Source organism: Malania oleifera, chromosome 6 (genome assembly GCF_029873635.1).
Source record: "Malania oleifera isolate guangnan ecotype guangnan chromosome 6, ASM2987363v1, whole genome shotgun sequence".
NCBI lineage: Eukaryota > Viridiplantae > Streptophyta > Magnoliopsida > Santalales > Ximeniaceae > Malania > Malania oleifera.
Genome location: NC_080422.1, coordinates 21,910,867 through 21,934,827, shown reverse-complemented (window position 1 = coordinate 21,934,827; position 23,961 = coordinate 21,910,867). Strand labels below are relative to the sequence as shown.

At 36.2% G+C, this 23,961-nt stretch overlaps 2 protein-coding genes across 2 annotated transcripts; both read right to left on the bottom strand.

Annotated features, from left to right (window-relative positions):
• Positions 1 to 8,336: 8,336 nt before the first annotated feature.
• LOC131157192 (large ribosomal subunit protein eL13z-like) lies at positions 8,337 to 14,573 on the bottom strand. The gene is made up of 5 exons (XM_058111167.1): positions 14,126 to 14,573; positions 10,192 to 10,307; positions 9,936 to 10,069; positions 9,100 to 9,258; positions 8,337 to 9,001 (listed from the first exon to the last, which is right to left on the bottom strand). The coding sequence occupies exons 2-5, from the start codon at positions 10,298 to 10,300 to the stop codon at positions 8,780 to 8,782; spliced, it is 624 nt and encodes a 207-aa protein (XP_057967150.1). The 5' UTR covers positions 10,301 to 10,307; positions 14,126 to 14,573; the 3' UTR covers positions 8,337 to 8,779.
• Positions 14,574 to 21,629: 7,056 nt separating this feature from the next.
• Positions 21,630 to 23,759, bottom strand: LOC131157191 (glutathione S-transferase F9-like). The gene is made up of 3 exons (XM_058111166.1): positions 23,156 to 23,759; positions 23,000 to 23,048; positions 21,630 to 22,156 (listed from the first exon to the last, which is right to left on the bottom strand). The coding sequence occupies exons 1-3, from the start codon at positions 23,297 to 23,299 to the stop codon at positions 21,714 to 21,716; spliced, it is 636 nt and encodes a 211-aa protein (XP_057967149.1). The 5' UTR covers positions 23,300 to 23,759; the 3' UTR covers positions 21,630 to 21,713.
• Between the last annotated feature and the right edge of the window lie 202 nt (positions 23,760 to 23,961).

The window sequence follows — 23,961 nt, the reverse complement described above, 5'->3', positions numbered from 1 at the left end:
TTATTATTTCAAGTTTCCTCAATGGTAATTGAAATTTGGACTGAGGTACAAGTCTTTGGAGTGCCTGCACAAAAGTATGTCTCCCAACAAAGGCATTGTTTTCCTTATCAACCATTTTCCCATCCTATACAGAATTCAACCCATCCACCCGAGGTTCAGAAGCCTTCACATTCCCGCTGACAACAAAGGTCACCGAAGGGTCACCCATGAAGAGCAAGGATGACAACCAAGTGAACACTATAAAAATGTGATTTTTTGGGTTTGTATTTTGGAATTTGTGGTTTTGAAATAATAATAATAATAATAATAATAAATTATTTTTTTTTTAAATAAATTCGTACCTTTACTCGCGCTAGGACATAGATTCGCCAAAGGCTGCCTCTCTTAGATTCACCGTTCGGTCCAATGACGGTGGCTCGCAATATCGAGCGAAAACTAGGGCACAACACTCATGAACGCCACACCATCCAAAACAACATTAACTGCAACAATCCACAGGCTCGCTTCGCGCACAATGGCTTTGCTCACGAGGAAAGCTAGGGCACAGATTCAGCGGAGGCTGCCTCTCTTAGATTCGCCGTTCCACTCTTAGTTGGGTCTGGCGATGAAGGCTCGCGGTCCCAACACTTATGAACACCACACAACGACGGAGCCTACTTCACTTAGATTCGTCATTCGAGTCTAGTGATAGAGGCTTGCAGAGTTTGGTTCTTCTTGCAAACTTTGGGCATATATGTATATGAATGTCTTGACTATAATAGATAGCTAGGACACAGATTCGCCAGAGGCTGCCTCTCTCAGATTTGCCGTTCCATTCGACGGAGGCTGCCTCTCTCAGATTCACCCACACATTTTTCTAGCACGTGCACACGTTGTTGGGTCTTATTCTAGGAGTTTTTTCCCATTTTAATATTATTTAATAATAAAATATTAAATAATACTTTATTGGGAAAAAAATTTCCATTTTTAGGCTTACGTAATCTCGCAGGTTCGTGTTGCGAGATTTAAACAAGTCTCATAGGTTGGTGTTGCGAGATTTAAACAAACATGCGACCCTTCTCTCCTCCTCCTTTTCTTTTTCTTCTTCACGTGTTGCCTGCGCCTACTTCTCTCCAAGCCTTCCTCCTCTTATGGTGAAAGAAGCTCCAGCTCCAGTCCAGCTGCCAGTCTTTGTTCGGTTCTCCAAACATTATTTGAAATCCTAAACCCATCCCTCCTCGCTTCTTCTTATTCTTCTTCTTCTTCTTCTTCTTCTCCGCTTAGCCAAACAACTGCAGGCGCCAAATTCACCATTGCAACTGCTCCTGCTGCCTAGGCCTCCAACCAACAGCCACCATGGCAGCACAGGTGCTGCTGCTGCTGCTGCTCTCTCTCCCTTTGCAAGTAGCAATTTTATTTATTTATTTGTTTAAAACTCTAGTGTGATTACATAAATAAAGGAGGGGCACAGTTCTGCCAACCATTCAGAAAAAAACGATCAAACCACTGTTCATATTTGTCAAAATTTGCATTTGGTTACTTCAGATTCTAGGGCAGAAAAATGCATGTTAATTTAGGGATGATCTGAGAATAAAATTTAATATATAAATTGTTGGGAGAGATATCAATAAACAACCACAGCGGAATAATTCTTCTCCCTATATGCAAACAAATATAGTGTATCTCTACTTTTATACGTGCTAAAAATAATAAGAAAAATAAGCAATCACACCAAATCACAAGAATACAATCAATTTTTTACGTGGAAAACTTCTCCAATATGAGGAAGAAAAATCACAGGACCTAATCCAGTTAAAATCTCCACTATCAATCAAATAATGGGTACACAAAGTCTTCTCTAATCGTAATTAGAGGATACAAATATCTCTCATCAAGATATCTACAATCTTTGCAAATATAAAGAAAATTGAAGAGAATATATCAAATTCGCGGTTACTATTCACGGGCAAAAACCTCAACTCCCAAGCTCCAAATCCGATCTCCACCGTTCAGATTGTAACTCCTTGAGTCGTGAACCCCTCCTCCAAACTTCAGCTTGATTGGACCATAAACGAAGCGAGATCGAAGTCTTAATGAAATCTGAGTAGCATGAGAAAAATCACGTTTTTCTCTCTTTCTTTTAAGAAAAATCACGTTTCTCTCTCTTCTCCCCTCCCTTTTTATAACTTCCTCTAAGTTTTTCACACTAAAAGGATTGGATTTTGGGCTTTTAATAAAGCCCACTTGGGCTTTCCTCCACATGGAATGAGAATCCATGGTTAATGAGTTTCCCCTTTAAGCTATTTGCACCTCGTTCTTCTATAATTTACTTCTATGACCTTAACTTATCCTGGACTCCAGGCAAGGACATGGCTCTGATACCACACGAGAGTCGGGAGCCCCAAGACCTTCCAAAGGAAAGCAACCAATCTAAGACCACATCTCCAACACAAGCCTTCCACACGGCCACTCAACGGAGAACTCGGGTCCTTCAACCAAATGCTTTACCAGAGGAGGTCTTCGGGGACCGTACTACCTTTCTGATGTGCAGGATCCTCATAGAGGCAAGCACAGAGCATACTCGGCGCCATGATATGATCATTACAAGGAACCCATTACAGTTTCGTTAAACCAGAAGTTAGCCTAGTGCCACTCCTCAGTGACTCGGCAGGTTACGGGTATCCACTGTAAAGATATCCCTCGTAATATCATATAGACATTACAAGTCCATAGAAGTAAGAGAATAGAAGTCCTTCGGGCAGATAGCCTTCAGGGGAAGAAGGAGATTAGAAAGCCATGGAGAGATACACAAAGGAAATTTTTATTTCTCTAACTTTTACTAGCTCTAATTCCAGTCTGCCTTACAAAAGGGAAGGCAGTCCCTCTATATAGAGGTCTGAGACCCCGAGACTTGCATGATACGCAAACAACGAGAGTGACATAAAGCAAACTCGACAGAGACATAAAGTTGGACGACGACATAAAGCAAATTCGGTGAAGACTCTGTGGCGTCGACTGACAACTTTGACAAAGAGGACTCAACAACTGACAACTGACATAAATAAAGGTGACAGCACATGGGCGGCTGCATTTGTGCGGGAGTGACCCACCACCTTTAATTATGCAACACTTATTGACAAATCAAGTCAACAAACTTGGACTTTAAGCAAACTTACAGCACACATAGACATAGGACGGCCCACCATTGTGGACTTTAACAACAATAATACATAAAGTAGACACGGACGTGGCTTGTTATTTTGGACTTCTGCATGATGGTGAGAGATTCAGGTTGACGTAGTCTTCATCCGTTATCTGTCCATGAATCGGATGGTAGAACGTCATTTTCTTGTATGGGTTGTCTTCATCATCTGTGTCCATTGAATCATCTGGAGGGTCTGGTGGCTTTGGAGCAGGAATCTCGTCTGGAATGAGAACGACGAGTTCTGAGCAGGACATCAGGTCATTTACTTCACAGAGGTGGTTTAGTAGTGAGAACTTGTATCTTGGCCATGTAGAAAGGTTGTACAGAGTATCCCATTCATAAGCTTGATTTTGGGACCATAACAGCTTTCTGGTAGGATTGTAGAAATACGGTCGATGGAGTATGAAGATACTGTGTACGGCTTCTGCTTCCGCTGGGTCCATCTTCCAGAGGTTGTGGTTTCCCATGAGGGCAGTCAGCTTCCTTCTCCATGTGGATAGTGGATCGAACAACTGGAGAAAGGTCCAGAACAGTGATTTCTGGTTGGCTGGATCATGAAGATGGGCATATGTCTCTTGTAGCGGGAAGAATACAGCATGTACCTGCAAAACAGAGAGATACCAGAGATACCATAATACATGTGTATTGAAGGATGATGGGTTGATGACGTAGGGATTAAGAAATGGGTAGGCTGGAAAGGTTTGGTGACGACCAATGTTTTTGGCATAGTGATAATGGAAGATTTTTGCACAAGATTTGATTTTATCTGGATCAGTGAGGTCAGGGTCTATATCTGGAGGGAAGTGAATCTGGGTAGAGGCACTAAGGTAGAGGATATCAGGAGGAGAGGATGAGGACGAAGCCATGAGTATCAGTGGTATGGCTTGGTGACTGGTTATGAGGAAGGCTGTTTTCCTGGGGCGAGATAACATGTCTGCGAGAACATTATGATCGCCTTTTATATGCTTCACGGAGAAGTCATATCGGGAAAACCAGTCTTTCAGTCTGAGTATCTGTGAATCAGGAAGAATCTTGTTGTGGAATTCAAGCATCTTCGGAAAAGATGAGTTGTCCATTTCAACAGTGAAGTGCTTCGATCTGACATAAAAGTCAAATTTTTGAATTCCATTTTTCACCACAATTATCTCCTTGAATACGGTGTGATAATGCTTCTGCGAATCTTTGAATTCTCCACTTGTGTGTCCACGATAAGCTCTTCTGTTATCCTTATCTTCAAGTAATAGTGCACCCCAATAATGATCACTTGCGTCTGACTGGAGGATAAGATTACCGGTAGATGGAATAGTCAGAGGCGGTGGATCCTTAGCAGCTTTTTTCAAATGTTTGACAGCATTTGTCTTATCAGAGCCCCATGGGGCAGGTTTCTTTTTCAACAGCTGTGACAGGGAACTGGTGTGATGGCTTGCGTGCGGGATGAAGTCTCTGATATAATTAATTATGTCAAGAAATTGTTGAATTTCTTTGACAGAAAGATTAGTATCTGGAAACTTCAATAATTGCTCTGCGAGATGTGGACCTGGGTAGATGGTTCCATGGGAAATTTTCATCCCCAGAAAATCAATTTCTTTTTGTCCAATCACGCTTTTCTTTTCTGATAACATTATCCCGTACTGTGATGCTAGCTGGTGGAAATGTTCAAAAAGCTGATGGTGATCTGCATGACTTTTTGAAAATAATAAAATATCATCGATGTAGATCAAGGTACTATGCAGAATAGGATTGAAGATCCTAGTCATCGCTTTTTGAAACAGTGACGACGTGATCTTTAAACCGAAGGGCAAAACTGTCCATTGGAACTGTTCATTCGGAATACAGAACGATGTCTTGTATCTGTCATCTGGATGGATGCCGAGTTGCCAAAATGCACCTTTGAGATCAAATTTTGAAAATATCTGTGCTTCAGCGAGATGGATGAACTGTATTCTTGCTTTTGGAATAGGGAACTTGTCATCCTTGATGAACACATTCAACGGCTTGTAATCAATAACCAATCTCTTTTTTCCTCTGATCTTTTTTCAACATAGAATGCTTGACATGCCCAAGAGGAATTAGTTGGTTCAATGAGACCTTGTCTTAATAAAGAATAACATTCTTCTCTGGTAAGCTTAAGGTCTGATGGAGTCATTCCCGGATGAGTAGCTTTAGTTGGACTAACATCTTCATTAAGCTTGAAGGGAATGTGGATAAAGAAATCTGGATTTTTCCAAAGTGGATGATCATGAATGAACTGATCATGACTTTCTGCACATAACTTTAGAAGTTTGTTTTGGATGGACTGAAAATCTGGAGAAGAATACGAAAAAGAATAGATCTTGTTTGTCTTGGTAAAAGGCTTGAATTCTCTTTTGTACTTAATTCCAGTGGGAAGAATTCTTAATGATTTCGAAAGACAATAAACATCTCATCCTAAAAGAACATCTTTCTGAGGAAGTGGACTACCGATTACTTGAGTCCAAATGATGCAATTAGGAAGGAGTTTAATCCTAATTTTCCTTTTGGAAATCAAAGTGGTTGTAAAGATTTGATCATTAGCTGCTCTGAAAAATTGTGTATGGGAAGACCAACAATCTGGTGGTAAGACTTTAAGATTGACCATAGTCTTATGAGATCCTATATCAATGAATGCAACAGCAGGAATAGGTTTACCATGTTTTTCAGGAAGGAGCTGGATCTGGACATGAGGACTAACATGAGAATCTTGAGAGAAGAGAATAGGCTGAGCTGGCTGGATCTGAAGAGATTCGTCCGAGTGATCATCAATGTCTGAATCAAAATCTTCTGAATCAGTGAGGACGAGAATAGTGTCTTCAGTCATCTCTTCTTGTTCTAAGAGAACGGATTCTGCATCTGCATCAATTTCTTCATTTTGTAACTATTGGGCAAGCTTTACAGATTTTGTCCTGTTCATCGGGCATTTCAAGGCACGCGTCGGTATTTGCAAAAACCAACCTTCAATGTCTTCTTTTTATGTTTTTTTGTTTTCCTTTTCAAGAATGCTGCAAAGCTCACCGCCGCGCCGGGGGGGGGGGGGGGGGGAGTTGGGGGAGAGATGAAAGTAAAGAAATTAGAAATCTTCAAGAAAGCTTCGAATGTGAGGTCCAGAACGTTCCTGAAACGCAAAAAAATAAATAAAGAAATAAATAAATAAATATAAAAATAGAAGCAGATAATGCAGGGTCAAAAAAGAAAAGAGAACTCAAAGAAACTTAGAATTCCATGCTTATGAATCGAAAACAGAGAAAGCATTCAAAGCAATTCAAAAAACCAAACTGCAACAAAATCGAAGAGTTCAAAGAGAAACTAACCAGACACACCCACAATCTTCGGCACCCAATTGCTCCGCGAAACAAACGAAACCCAAAATGGCTCAATGCCACAGCTTTAGAAACACAAACTGGGTATTTGATTTTTCATTTGGAGAGGAAGAGGATAAATCAACGGGAGTTGGGTTCACAGCCAATGTCGTCACCGGCTTTTGGGGCGCGGAGGGAGGCGACGGTGGCGCGGGAGTTGCGTCCATAGCCAATGCCATCACCGTCTCGTTCTGGGAGCTTCTTCATCGGGGTTAATGGAGGCGTCGTAATCAGCTCCAACGAGGGACTGGCCAGTGACCTCTACGCACTCTTGTCCTTGTTGGAAGTACTCCCCATCTCAAAACGAGAAGGAGACGTGTTCGGCGTCTCGAACGGCGAACCTCTCCTGCTCGGCTGGCCAGCACTGTTGTCTGGTGGAACGAGCTCCATTAACGTCGTCACAACTAGCCGGCTTTTGGGGCGCGGAGGGAGGCGATGGTGGCGCGGCTGAAGAGGGCAAGGTCGTTGAGCTTGTCAGAGGGGGAGATTTGAAGATGTTTGGGAGGGAGGAACCTGGGGCCGACTAGAAAGAGGAAAGGGAGAGAGCATGAGGGCGAAGGCTGGGAGGGTTAGCAATTGCATGTGAAGAAGAAGAAAAAAAAAAGAAAAAGTTTGGGCCTGCATGCAATCTCGTTGCTTTTTCAAAATATTTTCCCAAAACTGGCAATTCCATCATGTGGTTAAATCTCGCAGCCCGTCAACGTTAAAATGGAAAATTTTTCTCAAAGTATTATTTTATATTTTATTAAACAATAAAATTAAAATTGAAAAAAACTCCTTAATCTAGAAGAACGCATGTTCTCCATGGGTAGCATGTCAATTACAAGTAATTGGCTAGTATAAAAAGTGTTGATTAATAGAAAATTTGTAAGTTATAATAAGGAGTGGTTCAACTAATTAGCTAATTAGTTGAAAATTTTTTTAATTAACTTAGAATAAAATTTAGTCTAAAATTATATTTAGAGGGTATTTAGTAAAATTAAGTGTTAGTGCAAAAAAAATTGAATTAAAATCTGATTTTGTTAATTAGTTCAACTTTGAACTTGAATCGGACACTAAATTTAAAATTTGAATTATTTTAACTATTTAATATGTTTTCCAAATTTAATATGATTTTATAAACTAATTTTGAAATTTAAAATCTGAATTATTTTTAACTATTTCGTATCTATATTTAAATATATGTTATTTTTCAACTTTAACCTTTCAGTAAAGTATAAATAGTTGATAAATTAATGAACAATTACACAAGTTAATGTTTTTAATTTAACATAAATAGCACTTTCTTGTCATTAATTTAATTAATAATTATAAATAAAAAATAATATAGTTTGGTGCAAAAAACAAAAATCTACTATTTTAATTTCAATCACTTCAATATTGAGTCTTTTTTTCAAAAAAATCTCTTCATTTTTCATGAGATACAAGGAGATCCCTCTGAATTTAAATCAAAACATTAATCCATACAAATATAAATTCAAGTTCAAATCTATGATTCCAAATATTACCTTAAATAAATTTTAAACTATTTTTTTTTTAAATTATTATTGTTTTAAAATCTTAAAAAAATGACAAAATTTATTACACATTTAAACAAACTCTATTTTTTATATTTTTTATTATGAATCTTGAAAAATTAAAAAATAAATTAAATTTGTTATAATTTTTTAAAAAATTTAAAATAAAAAATAAAAATATTTTCCAAAACTAAACTAGCCATGCATTTCTTTCCATATACATGTATCACCAATCAACATCCAATGAGCTTGAAAACCTGATTGCAAGTATTCAAGTAACTCTGCATTATATAGTATCTGCCTCAAAGGCTACAAGACTGGGAACTCCCAGAGACCAAAAAATGGCCATTCTGCATCTGCTTCTGCTTTTTCAACCTGTCTTTAGGCACAGAAAGAATCACCACGACCAACCAACATACCTCATAAGGCTTACTCAAAACATTAAAATTACACCAAGTTCTCAAAACAGGCACAACAGTTGTTCTACTAAATAAATCAATGAGAAAGGAAATTAGCAGAACATAATCAAAGCAATTCGGGACCAAGGATAAAGACAACAGTTGCCTATAAAACCTACTAGAAACTCAAAACAGAAAGTTTTGGCATCATAGGTAATAAAAATGATCAGACTCAGTACCCACATTCGCCAAAATTTGAGGATTTCTGCCCAGTGACTGAAATCACTGGCTCTTCCCTCACATAGTCTATTTCTTATCTTCCTTCTCCGCTTCAGCAGCCCTCTTCATCCTGACACCAACATGGCGCTGATTCGTCCGCTCAAGGCGCAACTTGGCATAGGCATTAAATGATTTCATCTCATTTGTAACTTTCACAAGCTCAACAGTGGGCTGCTCCCTTGCAATGGGCATGTAAGGACCTTGGACCTGTGTGGCTGTTGCAAGTTCCTCAGGAGTGGAATCACCAGCCTGCAACACACAATTTATTCCAAGACTAAGAATAAAAGATCAAGAGCTTAAAATATGGGATAGTAGTCATCAAAATTGTCTAATCATATATGTTGTACCTTGACTTTTCTTGCACGTCTTGGGAAGACAACCAGCTTAGCCTTATATGTCTTTAGCCTCTGCACATTAGCTTGTAGGCCTTCAAGAGAACGATTCTTGCGACGATGATCAACAGCAATACCAATAGTTCGAGCAAGTTTTTTCGAAAAGCCTGCCGTCTGAATGCATATGACGAAATCAATTTTAATAAACTAGCTAGTAGAAAACAGAGCATAGAATTTCCTATTTCAACACTAAACAATCAAAATGAGTGCTGGGAAGATGTTATTCCCATTGGCTTTTGTTTCATCAAATTTTTTAACTGGATGAGGCACTTCATCTACTTTATAGAAACCCAAATATCCCTTTGTAATATTACAGATCAAACTGAACAATGACAACCACCACTCATCTCTCTCTTCCCCCCCCCCCCCCCCCCCCCCCCCCCCCCAAAAAAAAAAAAAATCAACCAAATGGAGCACAAGTTAATATCACATCATTATATAAAAAAATTATAGAATGGACAAAAATGGTTCAAAAGAAATAATGACATTAAACAAAGTGAGCATTGCAAAAAGAAGGGGGAAAACGCCATCCTATCGTTCTCAATGATGATATCACAGCTATCAACTAATGTGTAGTAAAAACCCCAGGCAATATAAGTTTTTTAGAAGCATTATAATTCATGTATCATGAGAAATATGATGCAGGAGATGCAATATAAATGAGCATGTTAAAGCTCCTAAACAAAGTAGGAAAAGGGGAAATCTAATAGCCATCATTCTCAATGATTACTAACACTAACATGATAAATCAATTTGTGTTACAAAATACCTGATAATAAAATACAACTCACCTTAAGCTCTTCAAGAGAAAATCCCCGGCCAGCCCTAACTTTCATGTTATACTTCAGAGTTTGCCCATGGACAATAGGTCGAAGTGGTCCTGCTGTGGGCTGTGGGAATGTCTTCGCAGCCTTCTTCTGCCTAGCTGAAGAATGAATCGTGAGAAAAAAGCATTAACACAGACATGTAAACTCAATACAAGTGGAAATCAAGATCCAAAAACTATCAAAATGCAAAACAATGGTTTAAACACAATTAACCAACTACCTAACCGCCTTCTTGTTTTGCGGGCAGGCTGGTTAAACCAAGTTTTGACATAGTTCTGCCAGTGCTTCTTGAAGTGTCCATTTGGCACAACATTGTTATGCTTAACCATGGCTTACCTGCAAATTGTAGCATAAGCACTCCAAGTAAAAACCTTCTCCCACTCAAAAAGACAACGGTTTTGAATTCTTAACTAGAATGAGTACTATGCTCCAAGAAGAATAGCCAACACAAAAACCCTTCTAAGCAATAACCAAATTATTTCTACATCATGCAAAGATAAAATTTGATTTAAAAAAAAAAGCCTTATTTATTTAGATATTGTGTTAAGATAAGTTGTCACTGGCAACATCAAGATGCAATTGATTTTAGAGAGGGGGGTGATTTTGGCTCATCTTATGAAATTAAAATCTGCATCATTGGCAAAATTGAACTGCTGCTCAGCCATAAAATGAAGCACTTTTCATTCAAGTGAACCCAGAACCAAGGGAAAACTTTCAATGTTTATGAATTTCCCTGTGAAAATAATGAAGGATGGGGATGAAGCGGGTTTATCTTCATGGAGGGCCCCAATGTGATAGTGAAGTTATAAATTAATGAATGCAATCCTTCTGGAAAACATCCAGTGACTTTGAGCTGACCAAACACTTAGAAAAAATACGAAAAAATTGAGAAAGTTATAGATCAAGTTTCTCCTCTAAGAACCAGAATGCCTGAGCATTGATTTAAGGAGTCAAATGCTCAAAGCATAACTGAAAAATTATGGATATCAAGATAGGAACATGCTATGAATCATGGTTAAACTTGGTGCATCTAAATGATGCCCCACAGCTCCTAGACCTCATGCCATCATGGAGACCAAGAGCTACAATTCAAGAAAAGAAAGAAGTAAAAATTGGAGGAAAATGCTGCATCAGAATGATTAATATAAGAATAATAACTAAACTCCTAAGTTACATAATCAAACTTTTTAAGTTGAAAAACTTTGATAACCAAATAAGTTAGGCATACCCCAAATAAAGATAATAGTAGGAATAAATTTTGGAGGAGGACCAAGCATACAAATCAACCACCCGAGATAAAAGAGTGGCAGATAAAACATAAGTAATCAGGGGCTGTAATTTTAAGAAACCATGAAATTAACATAAGAAATTTGTGTTATAGAGAAACACACGTGCAGGCAACAGCAATCAGTTTCATGACAATAATTTCATTCGTTTGGCATATAATAGGGAACAAAGAGGCCAAAGGTGACACGAAGGATGTACAGAACCCATGCCAAGGATTTCTGGATGATGATGAGATGAAGAAAAATAACCCTCAATTAACTAACAAATAAAGTAACCACAAATAAAATATATATCAGGACATGGGAAGCCACATATCAATAAAATAAGCATCAACAGACTAACAAATCAACTATCAACAAAAAGGCCAAGGGTGACAGTGAGGATGTACAGAACCCATGCCAAGGATTTCTGGATGATGATGATGATGATGATGAGACGACGAAAAATAACCCCCAATTAACAAACAAATAAAGTAACCAAAAATAAAATATGCATCAGGACATGGGAAGCCACATATCGAGAAAATAAGAATCAACTGACAAAGAAATCAACTAACAACAAATAGAAAAATAAAAACAAAGGGAAAAAGAGAAAGCCACATATCAAACAAATATTTGATAATGAAAATGAATGCAGTTCTTTACACATAAAAAAGAACATTTTTTATAATGTTATTGTTATTGTAACAAACTACTGTGCACAAGTCATCTAAAAAATATTTTAAGTCTGACTCCAACTTCTGCAATAACTATTGATGATGATGATCCAATAATTCTCTGCTATGTCCACTATAAAAATCATTAGCAAAACAGCCACTCATTCGAAATCACTGCTTCCTAAACCTAATCCTTATATATGCATCAAAGGAACCCTTACCTCATGTTGTGGTATTTCCAAAATCTACCAATGCAAAAAAAATAAAGTATAACACACAACTGCAAATTTTTTAAATTTTCTTGGAAAGGAATGACAATTTGAACTTATATGAAACCTATACAAGTCAATGCACCCAAACTCGTGAGACTCTTACGGATTAAAAAATTTAAAATAAATACAATTTCAGGGGCCCATCTAAGTGACTAACACTAGAAAGCAATCTTAGCCCTTAGACGCATCTACCTGAGAGCATATTTGTGAGTATGAAAGGAATATCAACTATCATCACTTGAAATCATTCTTTGCTATGTCCACCATAAACTCTCATTGTCATTTGAAAAGAAAATATTATCCTAGCTCCAGAATCCAATTTTCAGGGCCCATCTAAGTGACTAACACTAGAAAGCAGTTCAGATCAGATAATCCATGGTAGATTGGTGGATAATTCGTCATTCTTAAATACAATTCTTTATCATTCGATAGTAATTTTTTTCATGGCATAATAATTGAAGTCATGTTTAAAATTAGAATTTGGTAAATTGTTAAACAGTTAATACCAATCACAAAAGTAAAAAACTATTTTACCGAGTAAATATGGTACAAACATTTCTTATAGTTTGTCTAATACGTGGTTTGCTCGTATATTAGCGATTTCTAGTAACTATGATAAAAACATTTCAAATAATTTAACAACTTCGTAATTGTGCATACACGATTTAAGCAAGCAAACTACAAGCATTAAAATACAAAAAATTAATCCCAATCAAAATCAAAATAGAAACTCAAACCACATGAGTCTATAAACATCGTAACTATTCTCAAACCACATGAGTCTCTTTAAACATCATAACCATTCTCAAACCACGTGAGTTTCTCTAAACATACTATTCTCAGACATTTAAACAAATCTCAACATATTTCTCAACAACTTCAAACCATTTTGTGTGTTATAACCTTACATTTAGGAGGCAAATATTTTCATTTGTGGATATATACATACACATATCATATGTGTTCTCTAACCTTGCGTTTAAGGAGCATGAAATTAAAACTATAGATTTGGATGTGTGTGAATATGGATAAAAAGTATAATGAATGCTTCTAGCATTAGTGTATTAATGTGCTAAATCCTATATTTTCTAGTGCTAAAAAAAGGGTCAATGTTTTAACATTCAAAAATTCAGTGTTTAAATTAGTATTTTAGTGTTCAGAAAAATCAGCGTTTATGGTGTTTAGAAACGAGTATTTTTGGTTTCTTAATTAGCAAACAACAGTGTTTAAGGTGTCTAGGTGTTTTTGACAATCAGTGCGGTAATGATTTTTTTGTGTGCATGGAAAGAAAGAAATAAAAGAGCCTTCAAAGATACAGCTACTCTGCTTCAGATTTGCAAAGATCAGTGGATTACTGTTGTTTCCAGCTGGCTTAGTGAGCAAATTTTTAATGTTCTGAATGTAATCCTTGATGTTTGTGACACTCTACAGAGTGATTAATGTTTTGTACCTCGGGATGGCATCTCCTTGATGCCCTGGTAACATAAATTTTTCTTTAGTGATAGGGAAAAAAATATTGTAATGCTTAACAATTAATGTCCTGATTATGATTTTAATGCTTAAAAATTAGTCGATTAGAGCATTTAATATTCTTAAAAGTAGTGTTTTAATTAATGCCTTCAGTGTGTTTTAACTATTTTTAAAAAATCAGCATGTCAATTAGTGTTAAAGTATGTAAAATTCAATGTTCCATTTTTTTTTTCCAGAATTAGGGTACAATATTAGCATTTTTACTATTCAAAAATCACTGCATTAATGTTTCAAAATCAGTGTTTTGATTGGTAAAAATCAACATTTAATTCTTCAAAGATCAGTGCTGTAATTACTATTATCATTACTGTCAAAAAATCAAATCACAAAGACACAAACAATCCTTAATTTTCAAAAGAAATTCACAAATTCGAAATATATGATTTGAGAACAAATTTTAAAGGCCACACCTCGCCGGAATAATGGTGCGGCGGCTGCGGACCTGCGGTCTGGCGACTGGCGGTCGGCGGTCGGCCGAGTTAACGTTCGGTGGGAGATGGAGACCTGCCGGGCCGTTGAAGAAGATCGGCCCGAAGTCGCGAACACCGAACAACCGAACCGAAGCTCTCTTCGGTGGCTACTGGCTAAGCCTCAGGCCTCAAAACCCCGAAGGCGAAGGCGAAGGCGAACTAGAGTGTGGAGTCCGGTGAAGCACTGAAAGGTGAAGTCCCACTCCTCCCTCAAGCTGCGCCGCCTGCGCGGATGTGAGCCTCTCTCCAGTATCTAGGGTTTTACTTTAGAGTTATATTTTTTTCAGAGAACAATTCTAATTGTAGTTTGGGCTTGGGCCTTGAGCGATTGGCAGTGGAAAATGGGAATGGGCCTTTGGCAGTGGGCTGGCTGGGCGCCCGCCGCCTGGCTAAGGGCATGCGCGCGGCTAATGGTGAATGGGTTATGAATTTGGGCTTTTCTTTTGACGGGTCGTTGGGTGAATATCCGCAAGATGAACGTGCTCATTTTCTTTTCTTTTTTTGAAAAAAAATATTATATCTAATTCATTTAATATATGTTTATGGGTCAGTTTGGATGGATTTGAGTTAGGAAGTGATATTGTTTATAGACAGTATCCAATTCAATTAATTAGGTTAATGGGATTTAGGTGAAGTGTTCACGAGTCACGTGTTTAATTCTTAAAAAAAACTTAGTGAACTTTATATATATATAAATTATAATGTTTTTATACAAATATCATAAAACTATTCCTAAAAATACAAAGGCTAAAAGTTGTAGTTCTCAATGTGGTAAAAAAAAGTTAGGCATGGATTAAGAAACAATTTGTGCATTGTTTTAATTTTTTAGAACTATGTCATATTTTCTATAGGAGGGTTTTTATTTTTTTCCTTTTTTCTCCCTCTTTTAACCGGTTTTTTTTTTTTTTTTAAGCATGCAAATTTTTTTGCTATCTCTAAAAACTCTAGTTGAATGTCAATAGGTTTAAGCTTAAACAATTATTTTTTTTTTTTAACTTTTTATGTTTATTATTGTGCCTTAATTGTATAATTATTGTCTTAAGTACTGATGGTGCCTAGTTGACTTTGCTTTATTTTCTTTTTAAAATTTTGAGTTTTTATTGGCTGTATTCCTCTTATGTCAATTGTTGCAGTAGTATGCATATTGATGTATAGTTTCTATGATCTATTTTCCTTATTTCCTATATTGTTTTCGTGACCCATAACAATATTTGTGCTAGATTTTGCTTTATTTTAATATATTCATTAATTTCTAGATTTTTTTTTGTTCTTCCCTCTGATTTTGATTATTGTAGTGTTGTTTTTTGTCATTCATTTTATAAAATGGGTTGAGAATCTTCTACAAACATTTTTTAGTTGTTTGCTTAAGTTGTTTTATTTAATTCTTTCATTTCTAGATTTTTGTTGATTTTGTTTGTTTGATTTCATTATATGCCAATTAGTGTTATTGAGGAGATGATAGAAATATTTGAAGCTAATGAGGTGCTAAATTAATTCTTGGTTATAACATATACTATTCCTATTTTCTACTCACAATTCAATTGATTATCTATCACTGACTTTTGAATTCTCCAATTGCTATACGAGTTCGGAAAGAGCTATTTCATGAAGGATCTCTTTTAGAAAAATGTAATCTTAAGTAATTTACTCTATCCAAAACTAATCCTATTAAATTTCTAGGTATATTCATTACAATGAATCCCTGCATTTATTCTAACATCAAAATCATGGAATCTTAAAGATAAATAAAACCAAATCAACGACATTCCTTTGGTTCTTTCCAATGTCTGAGATTGAGATGAAAGAGATTATGAAATGTAGGAATGGTTTTCGAACTTCTATCATTTTTTGAATATAAGAATATAGTTTAGTAGTGACCAAGAACTAACATTATACTCTCTAAAGTAACTTTTTTCTGTGAACAATATGACATATGTAGCCTTTCTAACAACTTTTTATTATGTACTTAACAATCAACACTATCCTCTTACCTTTACAAGTGGCATTACAAATGCAATTGTTATTCCTCTCTATGGTTTGGCTTACAATTTTTCATTACATTTGTATTGCAATATTGTAACTCCATTGTTCTATCTAATTCTATTATTGAAACTATAGATAGAAAGTGTGTGTGTGTGTGTGTGTGTGTGTGTGTGTGTGTGTGTGTGTGTGTGAGCGCGCGCGAGCGCATGTGTGCTATTTTTTTTTCAAAGAAATTTGCTTCAATAGCTTTTGATAACTTGTTAATCATGTAGCGCGATGAAGCAAGACTTGAAAGTTGAAATCTGTAATGCTACAAAACCCATGGGTGACTTCAATCAAAAGCAGAATAAGAGTTGTATAGACCGTATGGTTCTGAACGATGGGAGGATATTGGAGGGTGTGGAAGCAATTCATAATGAGGTAACTGTTTTTTTTCAGAATTTTCTTTTAGAGTGTTCAGCGGTTGAACCATGCGATCTCTCCGAGTTAATTCAAAGACAAATTTCAGATGTTGATAATAATTTACTCTACGGTGATTCGACAGAAGAAGAAGTTAAAAGAGTTGTGTTCTCTATTTCCAAAGAAAGCAGTCTGGGACCGGATGGATTTGAATATGAATTTTATAAATCTTGCTGGGACATTGTAAAAAAAGATCTCTTGGATGCGGCAATGGATTTTTTTCAGGGCATTACTCTTTCCAAGTTATTTTCCTCTTCATTTATTGTTTTAATTCCAAAGGTGGATAATCCTTCTAGCTTTGATAAATTTCGGCCTATTAGTAGCTCTGTGGCTTATAAAAATTTTTCCAAGATTCTTATTTATAGACTAACCGAGGTTGTTGATAAGTTGGCTCGCATAAACAAGGTGCTTTTATTCCTGGGCGAAGTATTTTTGAAAATTTTATATTGGCTCAAGAAATGGTTCAGTCTTTGTATAAAAAAATAGTTGGCGGTAATGTGATGATAAAACTAGATATGGCTAAAGCTTACGATAGAGTGAATTGGAATTTTCTTCTGGAAGTACTTAAGGCTTTTGGTTTCTCTGAGAGGTTTTGCAAGCTCATAAAAAATTGTGTGGAGTCTTCATGGTTTTCTATTTTAATGAACGAAATCTTTAAGGGGTTTTTCCAATCTATGAGAGGCTTGCAGCAAGGGGATCCACTATCTCCTTATTTTTTCATCATAATGGAGGAGGTTTTGACAAAATTGCTTAGGAAAAACTATGAGACTAGTCGGATTGGTAAATTTAATCATCGGATTGGGACCCCATTGGTTTCGCATTTGTTATATGCAGATGATAGTCTTATTTTTGTGAATAGTGGGAAGAGGTCTATGAGAAATTTAGTTTACGCTCTAGAAATGTATAAGAAGTGGTCGGGTCAAAAAATCAGTAAGACTAAGTTAGCGTTATTCCTCTCAAAATACATCACTCCGGCTAGGAAGCATGGTTTATTGAGAATCACGGGTTTCATAGAAGGTAAATTCCCTATTTCATATTTGGGTGCGCCTTTGATATGAACCCACAAGCTCTAATTGCACACGATGATCTGCACGTTCCAAGCGGACCCATCACAAGAGCTAGTGCCAAGAAGGTCAAGGAGGCTATGCAAGGACTAATCGAGAAGTTTTTTGAATAAGAGTCAATGAGGGCCATGGACACTAAAGAAAAAGAGTTTCTTGAAGAGCCTAAGATGCTAAATTGTCTAAAGGCGTGTGAAGCTGGAACCTTAAGTCAATAAGGGCTGTTTGGGGAATTTTTATGGATTAAATAGTGGGCCAATTGTGTCAATTAAGTATGACATGTGACTCGCACATGTTTCATTAAATGACATGACACATGGCATGTGACTTGCATATGTTTCATTAAATGACACATGGCATGTGACTTGCACATATTTCATTAAATGACATGGCATGCTTAAAGTTATGTGGGATTATTTTATTGGCCAAATTGATGTCATAGCTTATTTTTATTGGCCGAACTGATGTCATGAGTTTCTTTTCTTTTCTATTAGTAGTCAACTCTCTATTGTATTAAAGGATGATTATTTTTGGCTAAATACAATTACAAGTGAGGTTTATTTCTCTTCAAGTTCTTCATTGAACTTTCACCGAACTTATTAAAGGTGCTACCTTTGTGGCATTCATCCATTAATTTGATATTTTTGGTTTGTGCTTCACGTCAAGCAATAGGTCAACGATCCATTGCCATGTTGAATCTTATTTTGGGTTTGAGGTTTTGATAAATCTGATTTGGGGTCTCCGGACGTTCATTCTTGGGGTTCTGTATCATTTGGTATCAGAGCTTTGGTTCAAATCAGATTCTATCTATCTTATTTTTCTTGTTTGCTTTCGAAAATTCTTTTATCTTATAATCATTTATCCTTATTTCATATTCTTCTATCATCCGACCTACCTATCTTGTTTTCTTGTTTTTAAAATTCTCCATCTCTTCTTTAATATCGTCCATCATCAAGATTGAATCTTTTGTGGCTGGAAATTGAAAGAAATATAGCAAGGCTGATTAGAGCACATTAAAAAAAAAAAAAAACCATTTTGTGCATTCAAAAAAAAAAGAAAAAAAAAAAAATATAAAATGCAGTATTTTGCATTCAAAAAAAAAAAAAAAAAAAAAAAAAAATAGGAGGCAGCAACTTGTTATTTTGATTTGTGTTTGAATATATCCTTGGCCGAGTTGGTTATTTTGTTCCGTTGAATTTCTTTTTATTTCGTTTGTGTCATTATTGTTTTCTTGACTTCTTTTTATCTTTCTTTCGTTGTTTCGTGTCTTGATTTAGTTTTTTTCATTGATTTAGTTGCGTTTGATTTGTTTGGGATTAGTTCATTAAAGAACTAAAAGAGAAATCTTGAGTGGTAAGAGGCACGAGTGTGTGAGTGTATCAGAGGGAAAAAGCCAAAAAAAAAAATTTGTGTCAAAAACACGAGCATTGAGTGTCATTGTTTGGAGGGTAAATACGTAAGGGAGTGAGTGAGGAAATTTTTTTTTTCTCTCTAATATCCTTTTTGCAGGTTTGAAATTATGAGTAGAAAGGTGGTTGGCGCTGAAACTTCCAGCAAAGGTAGCGAGAATGCAAACCCTCTACAAGACTCATTCTTCACCTTGCAAGCCATTCAACAGTAGTTTGAAAGACTCAATATAGTTTTTGAGGAGTTCAGAGATAGATTGGATAGACAAGACGCTGCAATTGATGGACTGAGAAGAGGGCAATCCAATGAAAGGCGGCGAAGGCCACATACTCCTTCGATTGCTGAATTTGAACATGATATAGGTAGCAATGAAGCACGTGATGATGAACATGACGGTATGGGCAGATTTGCTTATCGAGGTGCTAGGCAAGAGCGACAACCTCGATGGGAGCCAAGGACATTGGAGCCTCTTGTGGAGAAGATTAGAAAGAAACTTGTAGGGTGGAAATCTAAGTTGCTCTCGCAAGGTGGAAAATTGATTTTATTAAGACATGTGTTGTCTAGCATGACTGTTCATTTGATGTCTGTTATTAAGATTTCGCAGGTCATATATTCTCGCATTAACTCTCTTCTTTCAAATTTTTTATAGGGAGAGGTGAAAGATAAAAGGAAGATTCATTTGTGCTTTTGGGGGAAAATTTGTAAACCTACCTCGGAAGGAGGTCTGGGCCTGAAAGATCTTAAGGAAGTTCAGAAATCTCTTCTCATGAAATTTGCCTTCAAATTGCTCACTTCTAATAATATGGGGGCAGATTTTTTCAGAGTTAAATATTACAGAAATTATCATTTATTAATAAGGAAAGGGAAACCAAATGACTCTCGATTTTGGAAATCAATTATGGCTACCATTTCAGAAGTTATGGATAATGTTAAAATTTTGGTGAGAGGTGGGAACTCTTCTTTTTGGTTCGACAGGTGGCTGTCATCAGGCCCATTATCTGTGAGCACTGAGGATATTTTGAATAAGAAACTGTGTATTAAGAATTGTTGTCTAAATAATAATTGGAACTCTAATTTAGTACGGGAATTGGTTGGTGCTGATAAAATAAGGGAAATTTTGCAACAAGTGTCAGTAGGTAAAAGTGGGTAGGATATTTTTGTCTGGAAGCTTGCCCCGTACGATAATTTTTCTACAAAAACGGCTTGGGAGGCAATGAGGAGCAGAAGTGATAATTTTTTGTGGAATGACTGGTTTTGGCATTCTTTATTGCCTAGAAGAATCTCAATATGTTTATGGAGAGCCTAGTTTAGATGTTTGGCTGTAAATGATAGAATTCATACCAAAGGAATATCGATGGCTTCGACTTCTGATTGCTGCGTTCAAAGAAGTCAGGAAAACATTGATCATATTCTTTCTTTAGAAGAGGTGGTTTCAGAGGTTTAGTATCGGGCTAGTGTGGCATTGGGGATTCCTTTCCAACGATCTCTTCCTTGGAAAAATAAAATGGCAAATTGGTTCCATTATGCAAAAAAATCATCTATTAAAGATATTTTAATCGAGCTAATTCCATGTTTGATTACGTGGTGCCTCTGGAATCGAAAATGTAAAGCAAGAATGGAAGGAGTTCATCAAAGTGCAGATCAGATATGGAGAAGTGTTCGATTATGGGTTAGTTTTATTACTGAGAGCACCATTTCTTTTTAAAAATTGAAGAAGTTGGACATTAAGATTTTGAATGGTTTCAAATTAAGCATCAATGAGTTTGAGATAGGTCTGGAAAAATTATTTCATGAGTTAAACCTCCAGTAGGGTGAATAAAACTTAATTATGATAAGAGTTGTAAGAGCAATCTTGGGTACTTCAGGAGGTGGAGGAATTATTTAGGATTGTCATGGTATGGTAAAAGCGGTTTTTTCAAGTTATTTTGGCAATGGTACGAATAATAGTGCAGAATTAAAAGCAATTAGGGAAGGAATTCGTTTGTGTAAATGTTTGCATTATGTTAATGTGATTATTGAAAGTGACTCGCGAATTGTAGTTGATTGGTTTTGGAAAGGTAGATGTACTTTATGGTATCTTTGGGAATTTTGCGAGGAGCTCGTGGTAGAGTTAGAAGGAGTGAATGTCATGGTGATGCATCAGTATAGGGAAGGTAATAGTGCGACTGATTTTCTTGCTAAAGGATGAGAAATGGGAAACAATATAATCTACGAAAAACATCTTCTACTACATTATCTGAAAGGTATCCTTCGGATGGATAGGTGGGGTCTTGTTTCCGTTCGTCGTTAGTTCATCTCTAGAGTTTCATTTGGTATATTTCGTTTTGTTTTTGGTTGTTTTTATGTTTTATCTCTTTTGTTAGTTATGTTTAATTTTGCTTGTCCTAATTTGGTTGGTTGGTTGGTTTAAACTTGTAACTACGGTATTCCTCTACCAAAAGTGAAGGTTTATTAATAAATAATTGAAAGTGCCGTCCTCTTTTAGCAACAAAAAAGAAAAAGAAAAAAAACAACCTCCTTCCCAAATACTCCACTTTAAAATCCAAATCATCACTTGAAATTTTATGTATCGAAAATAATTTTACATTATTTAAAAGCAATACCAATTAAACTAGCACTCAACAAAGTTGCAGAACCTTCTTCCAAGATGGCCTGCTGCTAATATCATCCCACCAAGCACTCACATGCTTCCTATTCCTTATCATATAGTCCTTCCCCATGTCATTCACCAAGTACTGGGTGAAGGGAAGGTGGGAAAGATCAGCTAGGCTGAAGAAATCCCCAGCCAAGTACTTTCTCTCTGATAGCCTCTCCTCATAAATGTCCAACACCTTTGCAAGCTTCTGTTCGCTCTCTTCAATGACTTTGGAGTCTGGCTGAACGCCCAAAATAGAGTAGAACATGATGTGAATTGCCAAGTTGTACACCGGAGGGAAGTAGTTGTGTGCTTCAACCTCCAGCCATTGCTCAACTACTCCCCTTTCCTCTATTGTCTTTCCCAGCAAATTAGTCCCTTGGTCCTTGTACTTCTCTGCATAGTACCTCATAATTGCACGGGACTCTGCATGTAGATCGAAACAAAGCCATTCACCTTATACTTAAGAGAAGTCCTAAATTTGAATTTGTATAAATCTGTATAATATGTAATATATAAACATATTACATATTGTCCAAATTTACTCAAATCCAAATCCAAGAACTGAGATCATGCTTCCTAATACATAGTCATTTTAATTTTTTAATTTTTCCAGTCAACTTAATATCTTATTTGTGTGCATGTGTGGTTGTATATGTATGTATAGAAACATATATGTTTTGGTAAATGTTCACAACTTTTTTTTAAAGAGTCGATAACATGGATTAATAGGAAGTTCAAAGGGTCCCGGAATAATTGAAGAATTAACTTGGAGCGTTGGAACCATTGCACTAGTGCAGCAGTGAGAAATAAGACTTCGTGTTTTTAAATTTAAAATTTTAAAAGCATTTCTGATTTTAAAAAATTAAGTCATACATAACATAACATAACATGGATTTTCTAATAATAGTATCAAAACTTCAAAATGAACTTTGCAATAAACTAAATCATTAAAACTCATGTTTATTCTAGTTAAGTTAACTAGTCATAAGATCAAGGTACTAAAGGAAATTTAAATGACCAAAATTTTATAAAATAAATGAACCTTTATTTGTTAAGGATTCAAAATAAATAAAAGCACCGAAACTTTCAAAATATTTAAATTTGATATCCGGATATTATCAATTTGAGGGATTGAAATTTAATTATTAAATTTGTCAAAACACATAGATCTCCGTCGGTATATATCTGTCTCTGTTTATGTATATAAACCTGTCGTCTAATTATCAATAAGAGAAACAAAAGAAAGAGACAGAGTAAGGAAAATACCAAATAAAGAATAGTCCCCATCTTGAATAACAGGAACTAACCCAAAGGGCTGCAATGGATGAGAAGGGAAATTGATAATTAAGAGAGATCAGCTAGTCGGCTGCAGCTACCAAGAAACTCGAAGAAGAAGAAGAAGAAGAAAGGAATGGTATAAACCTGTAATTTGAGGAAGTCAGGTTGTTTATGGTGTCCTTTGGAGACATCGACGGGGACGGTCTCGAACTGGATCTCCTTCTCCACGAGGCAGGCCACCACTCGCTTTGAGGCAGCGCAGGCTGACCCGTAAACCTTCACTACCATTGTCGCAGCAGTAGTACTGCTGTGTGGCGCTGGTGATGGATCGATGTGCCTCTTTCCATCTATCTCTTGCTTTATATATATATTCAAGATGGACTAGTCATCACCCAATGGCTTTTCTCATTTGTCAGCTCTCGCGTTTGATGAATTGAATAGAGAGTACTCATCATTTTCACAAGAAAATAATGTTAAAAATATTTATTGTTATTCATTATAAAAAATAATAATTAATTACTTTTTTTTTATTTATAATTTTATAAAAAATAAAAATTATTTCTCACACTGAAACAGACCCTATATATTTCTGAGACTCCATTAATCAAACACATGAGTGAGAAAAGGGGGATCATTGTCTGTGATCGGATAGGGTCCATGCCTTCAGATTTTAGTTCTGCTTTCCTCGAGCTGCTTGCTTGATGCTTTTCTCCATCTGAATAAAGAATCATATTTCTTCTTTTAAAAAGAAAGAAAACAAAAAAGTCATATATGGGGTCGATGCATGCAGAGACAAATTTAAGTTGGTGGCCTCAATGATTCAAGATGCATGCATGTATTACTGACGTATACTTCACGTAATACACCTATTAATTAGAGCCATGTATATGTCAAACATCATATCTATGGTCACTTCTATCTTTTAATTTCTATTATTTTCTTCTAATTTT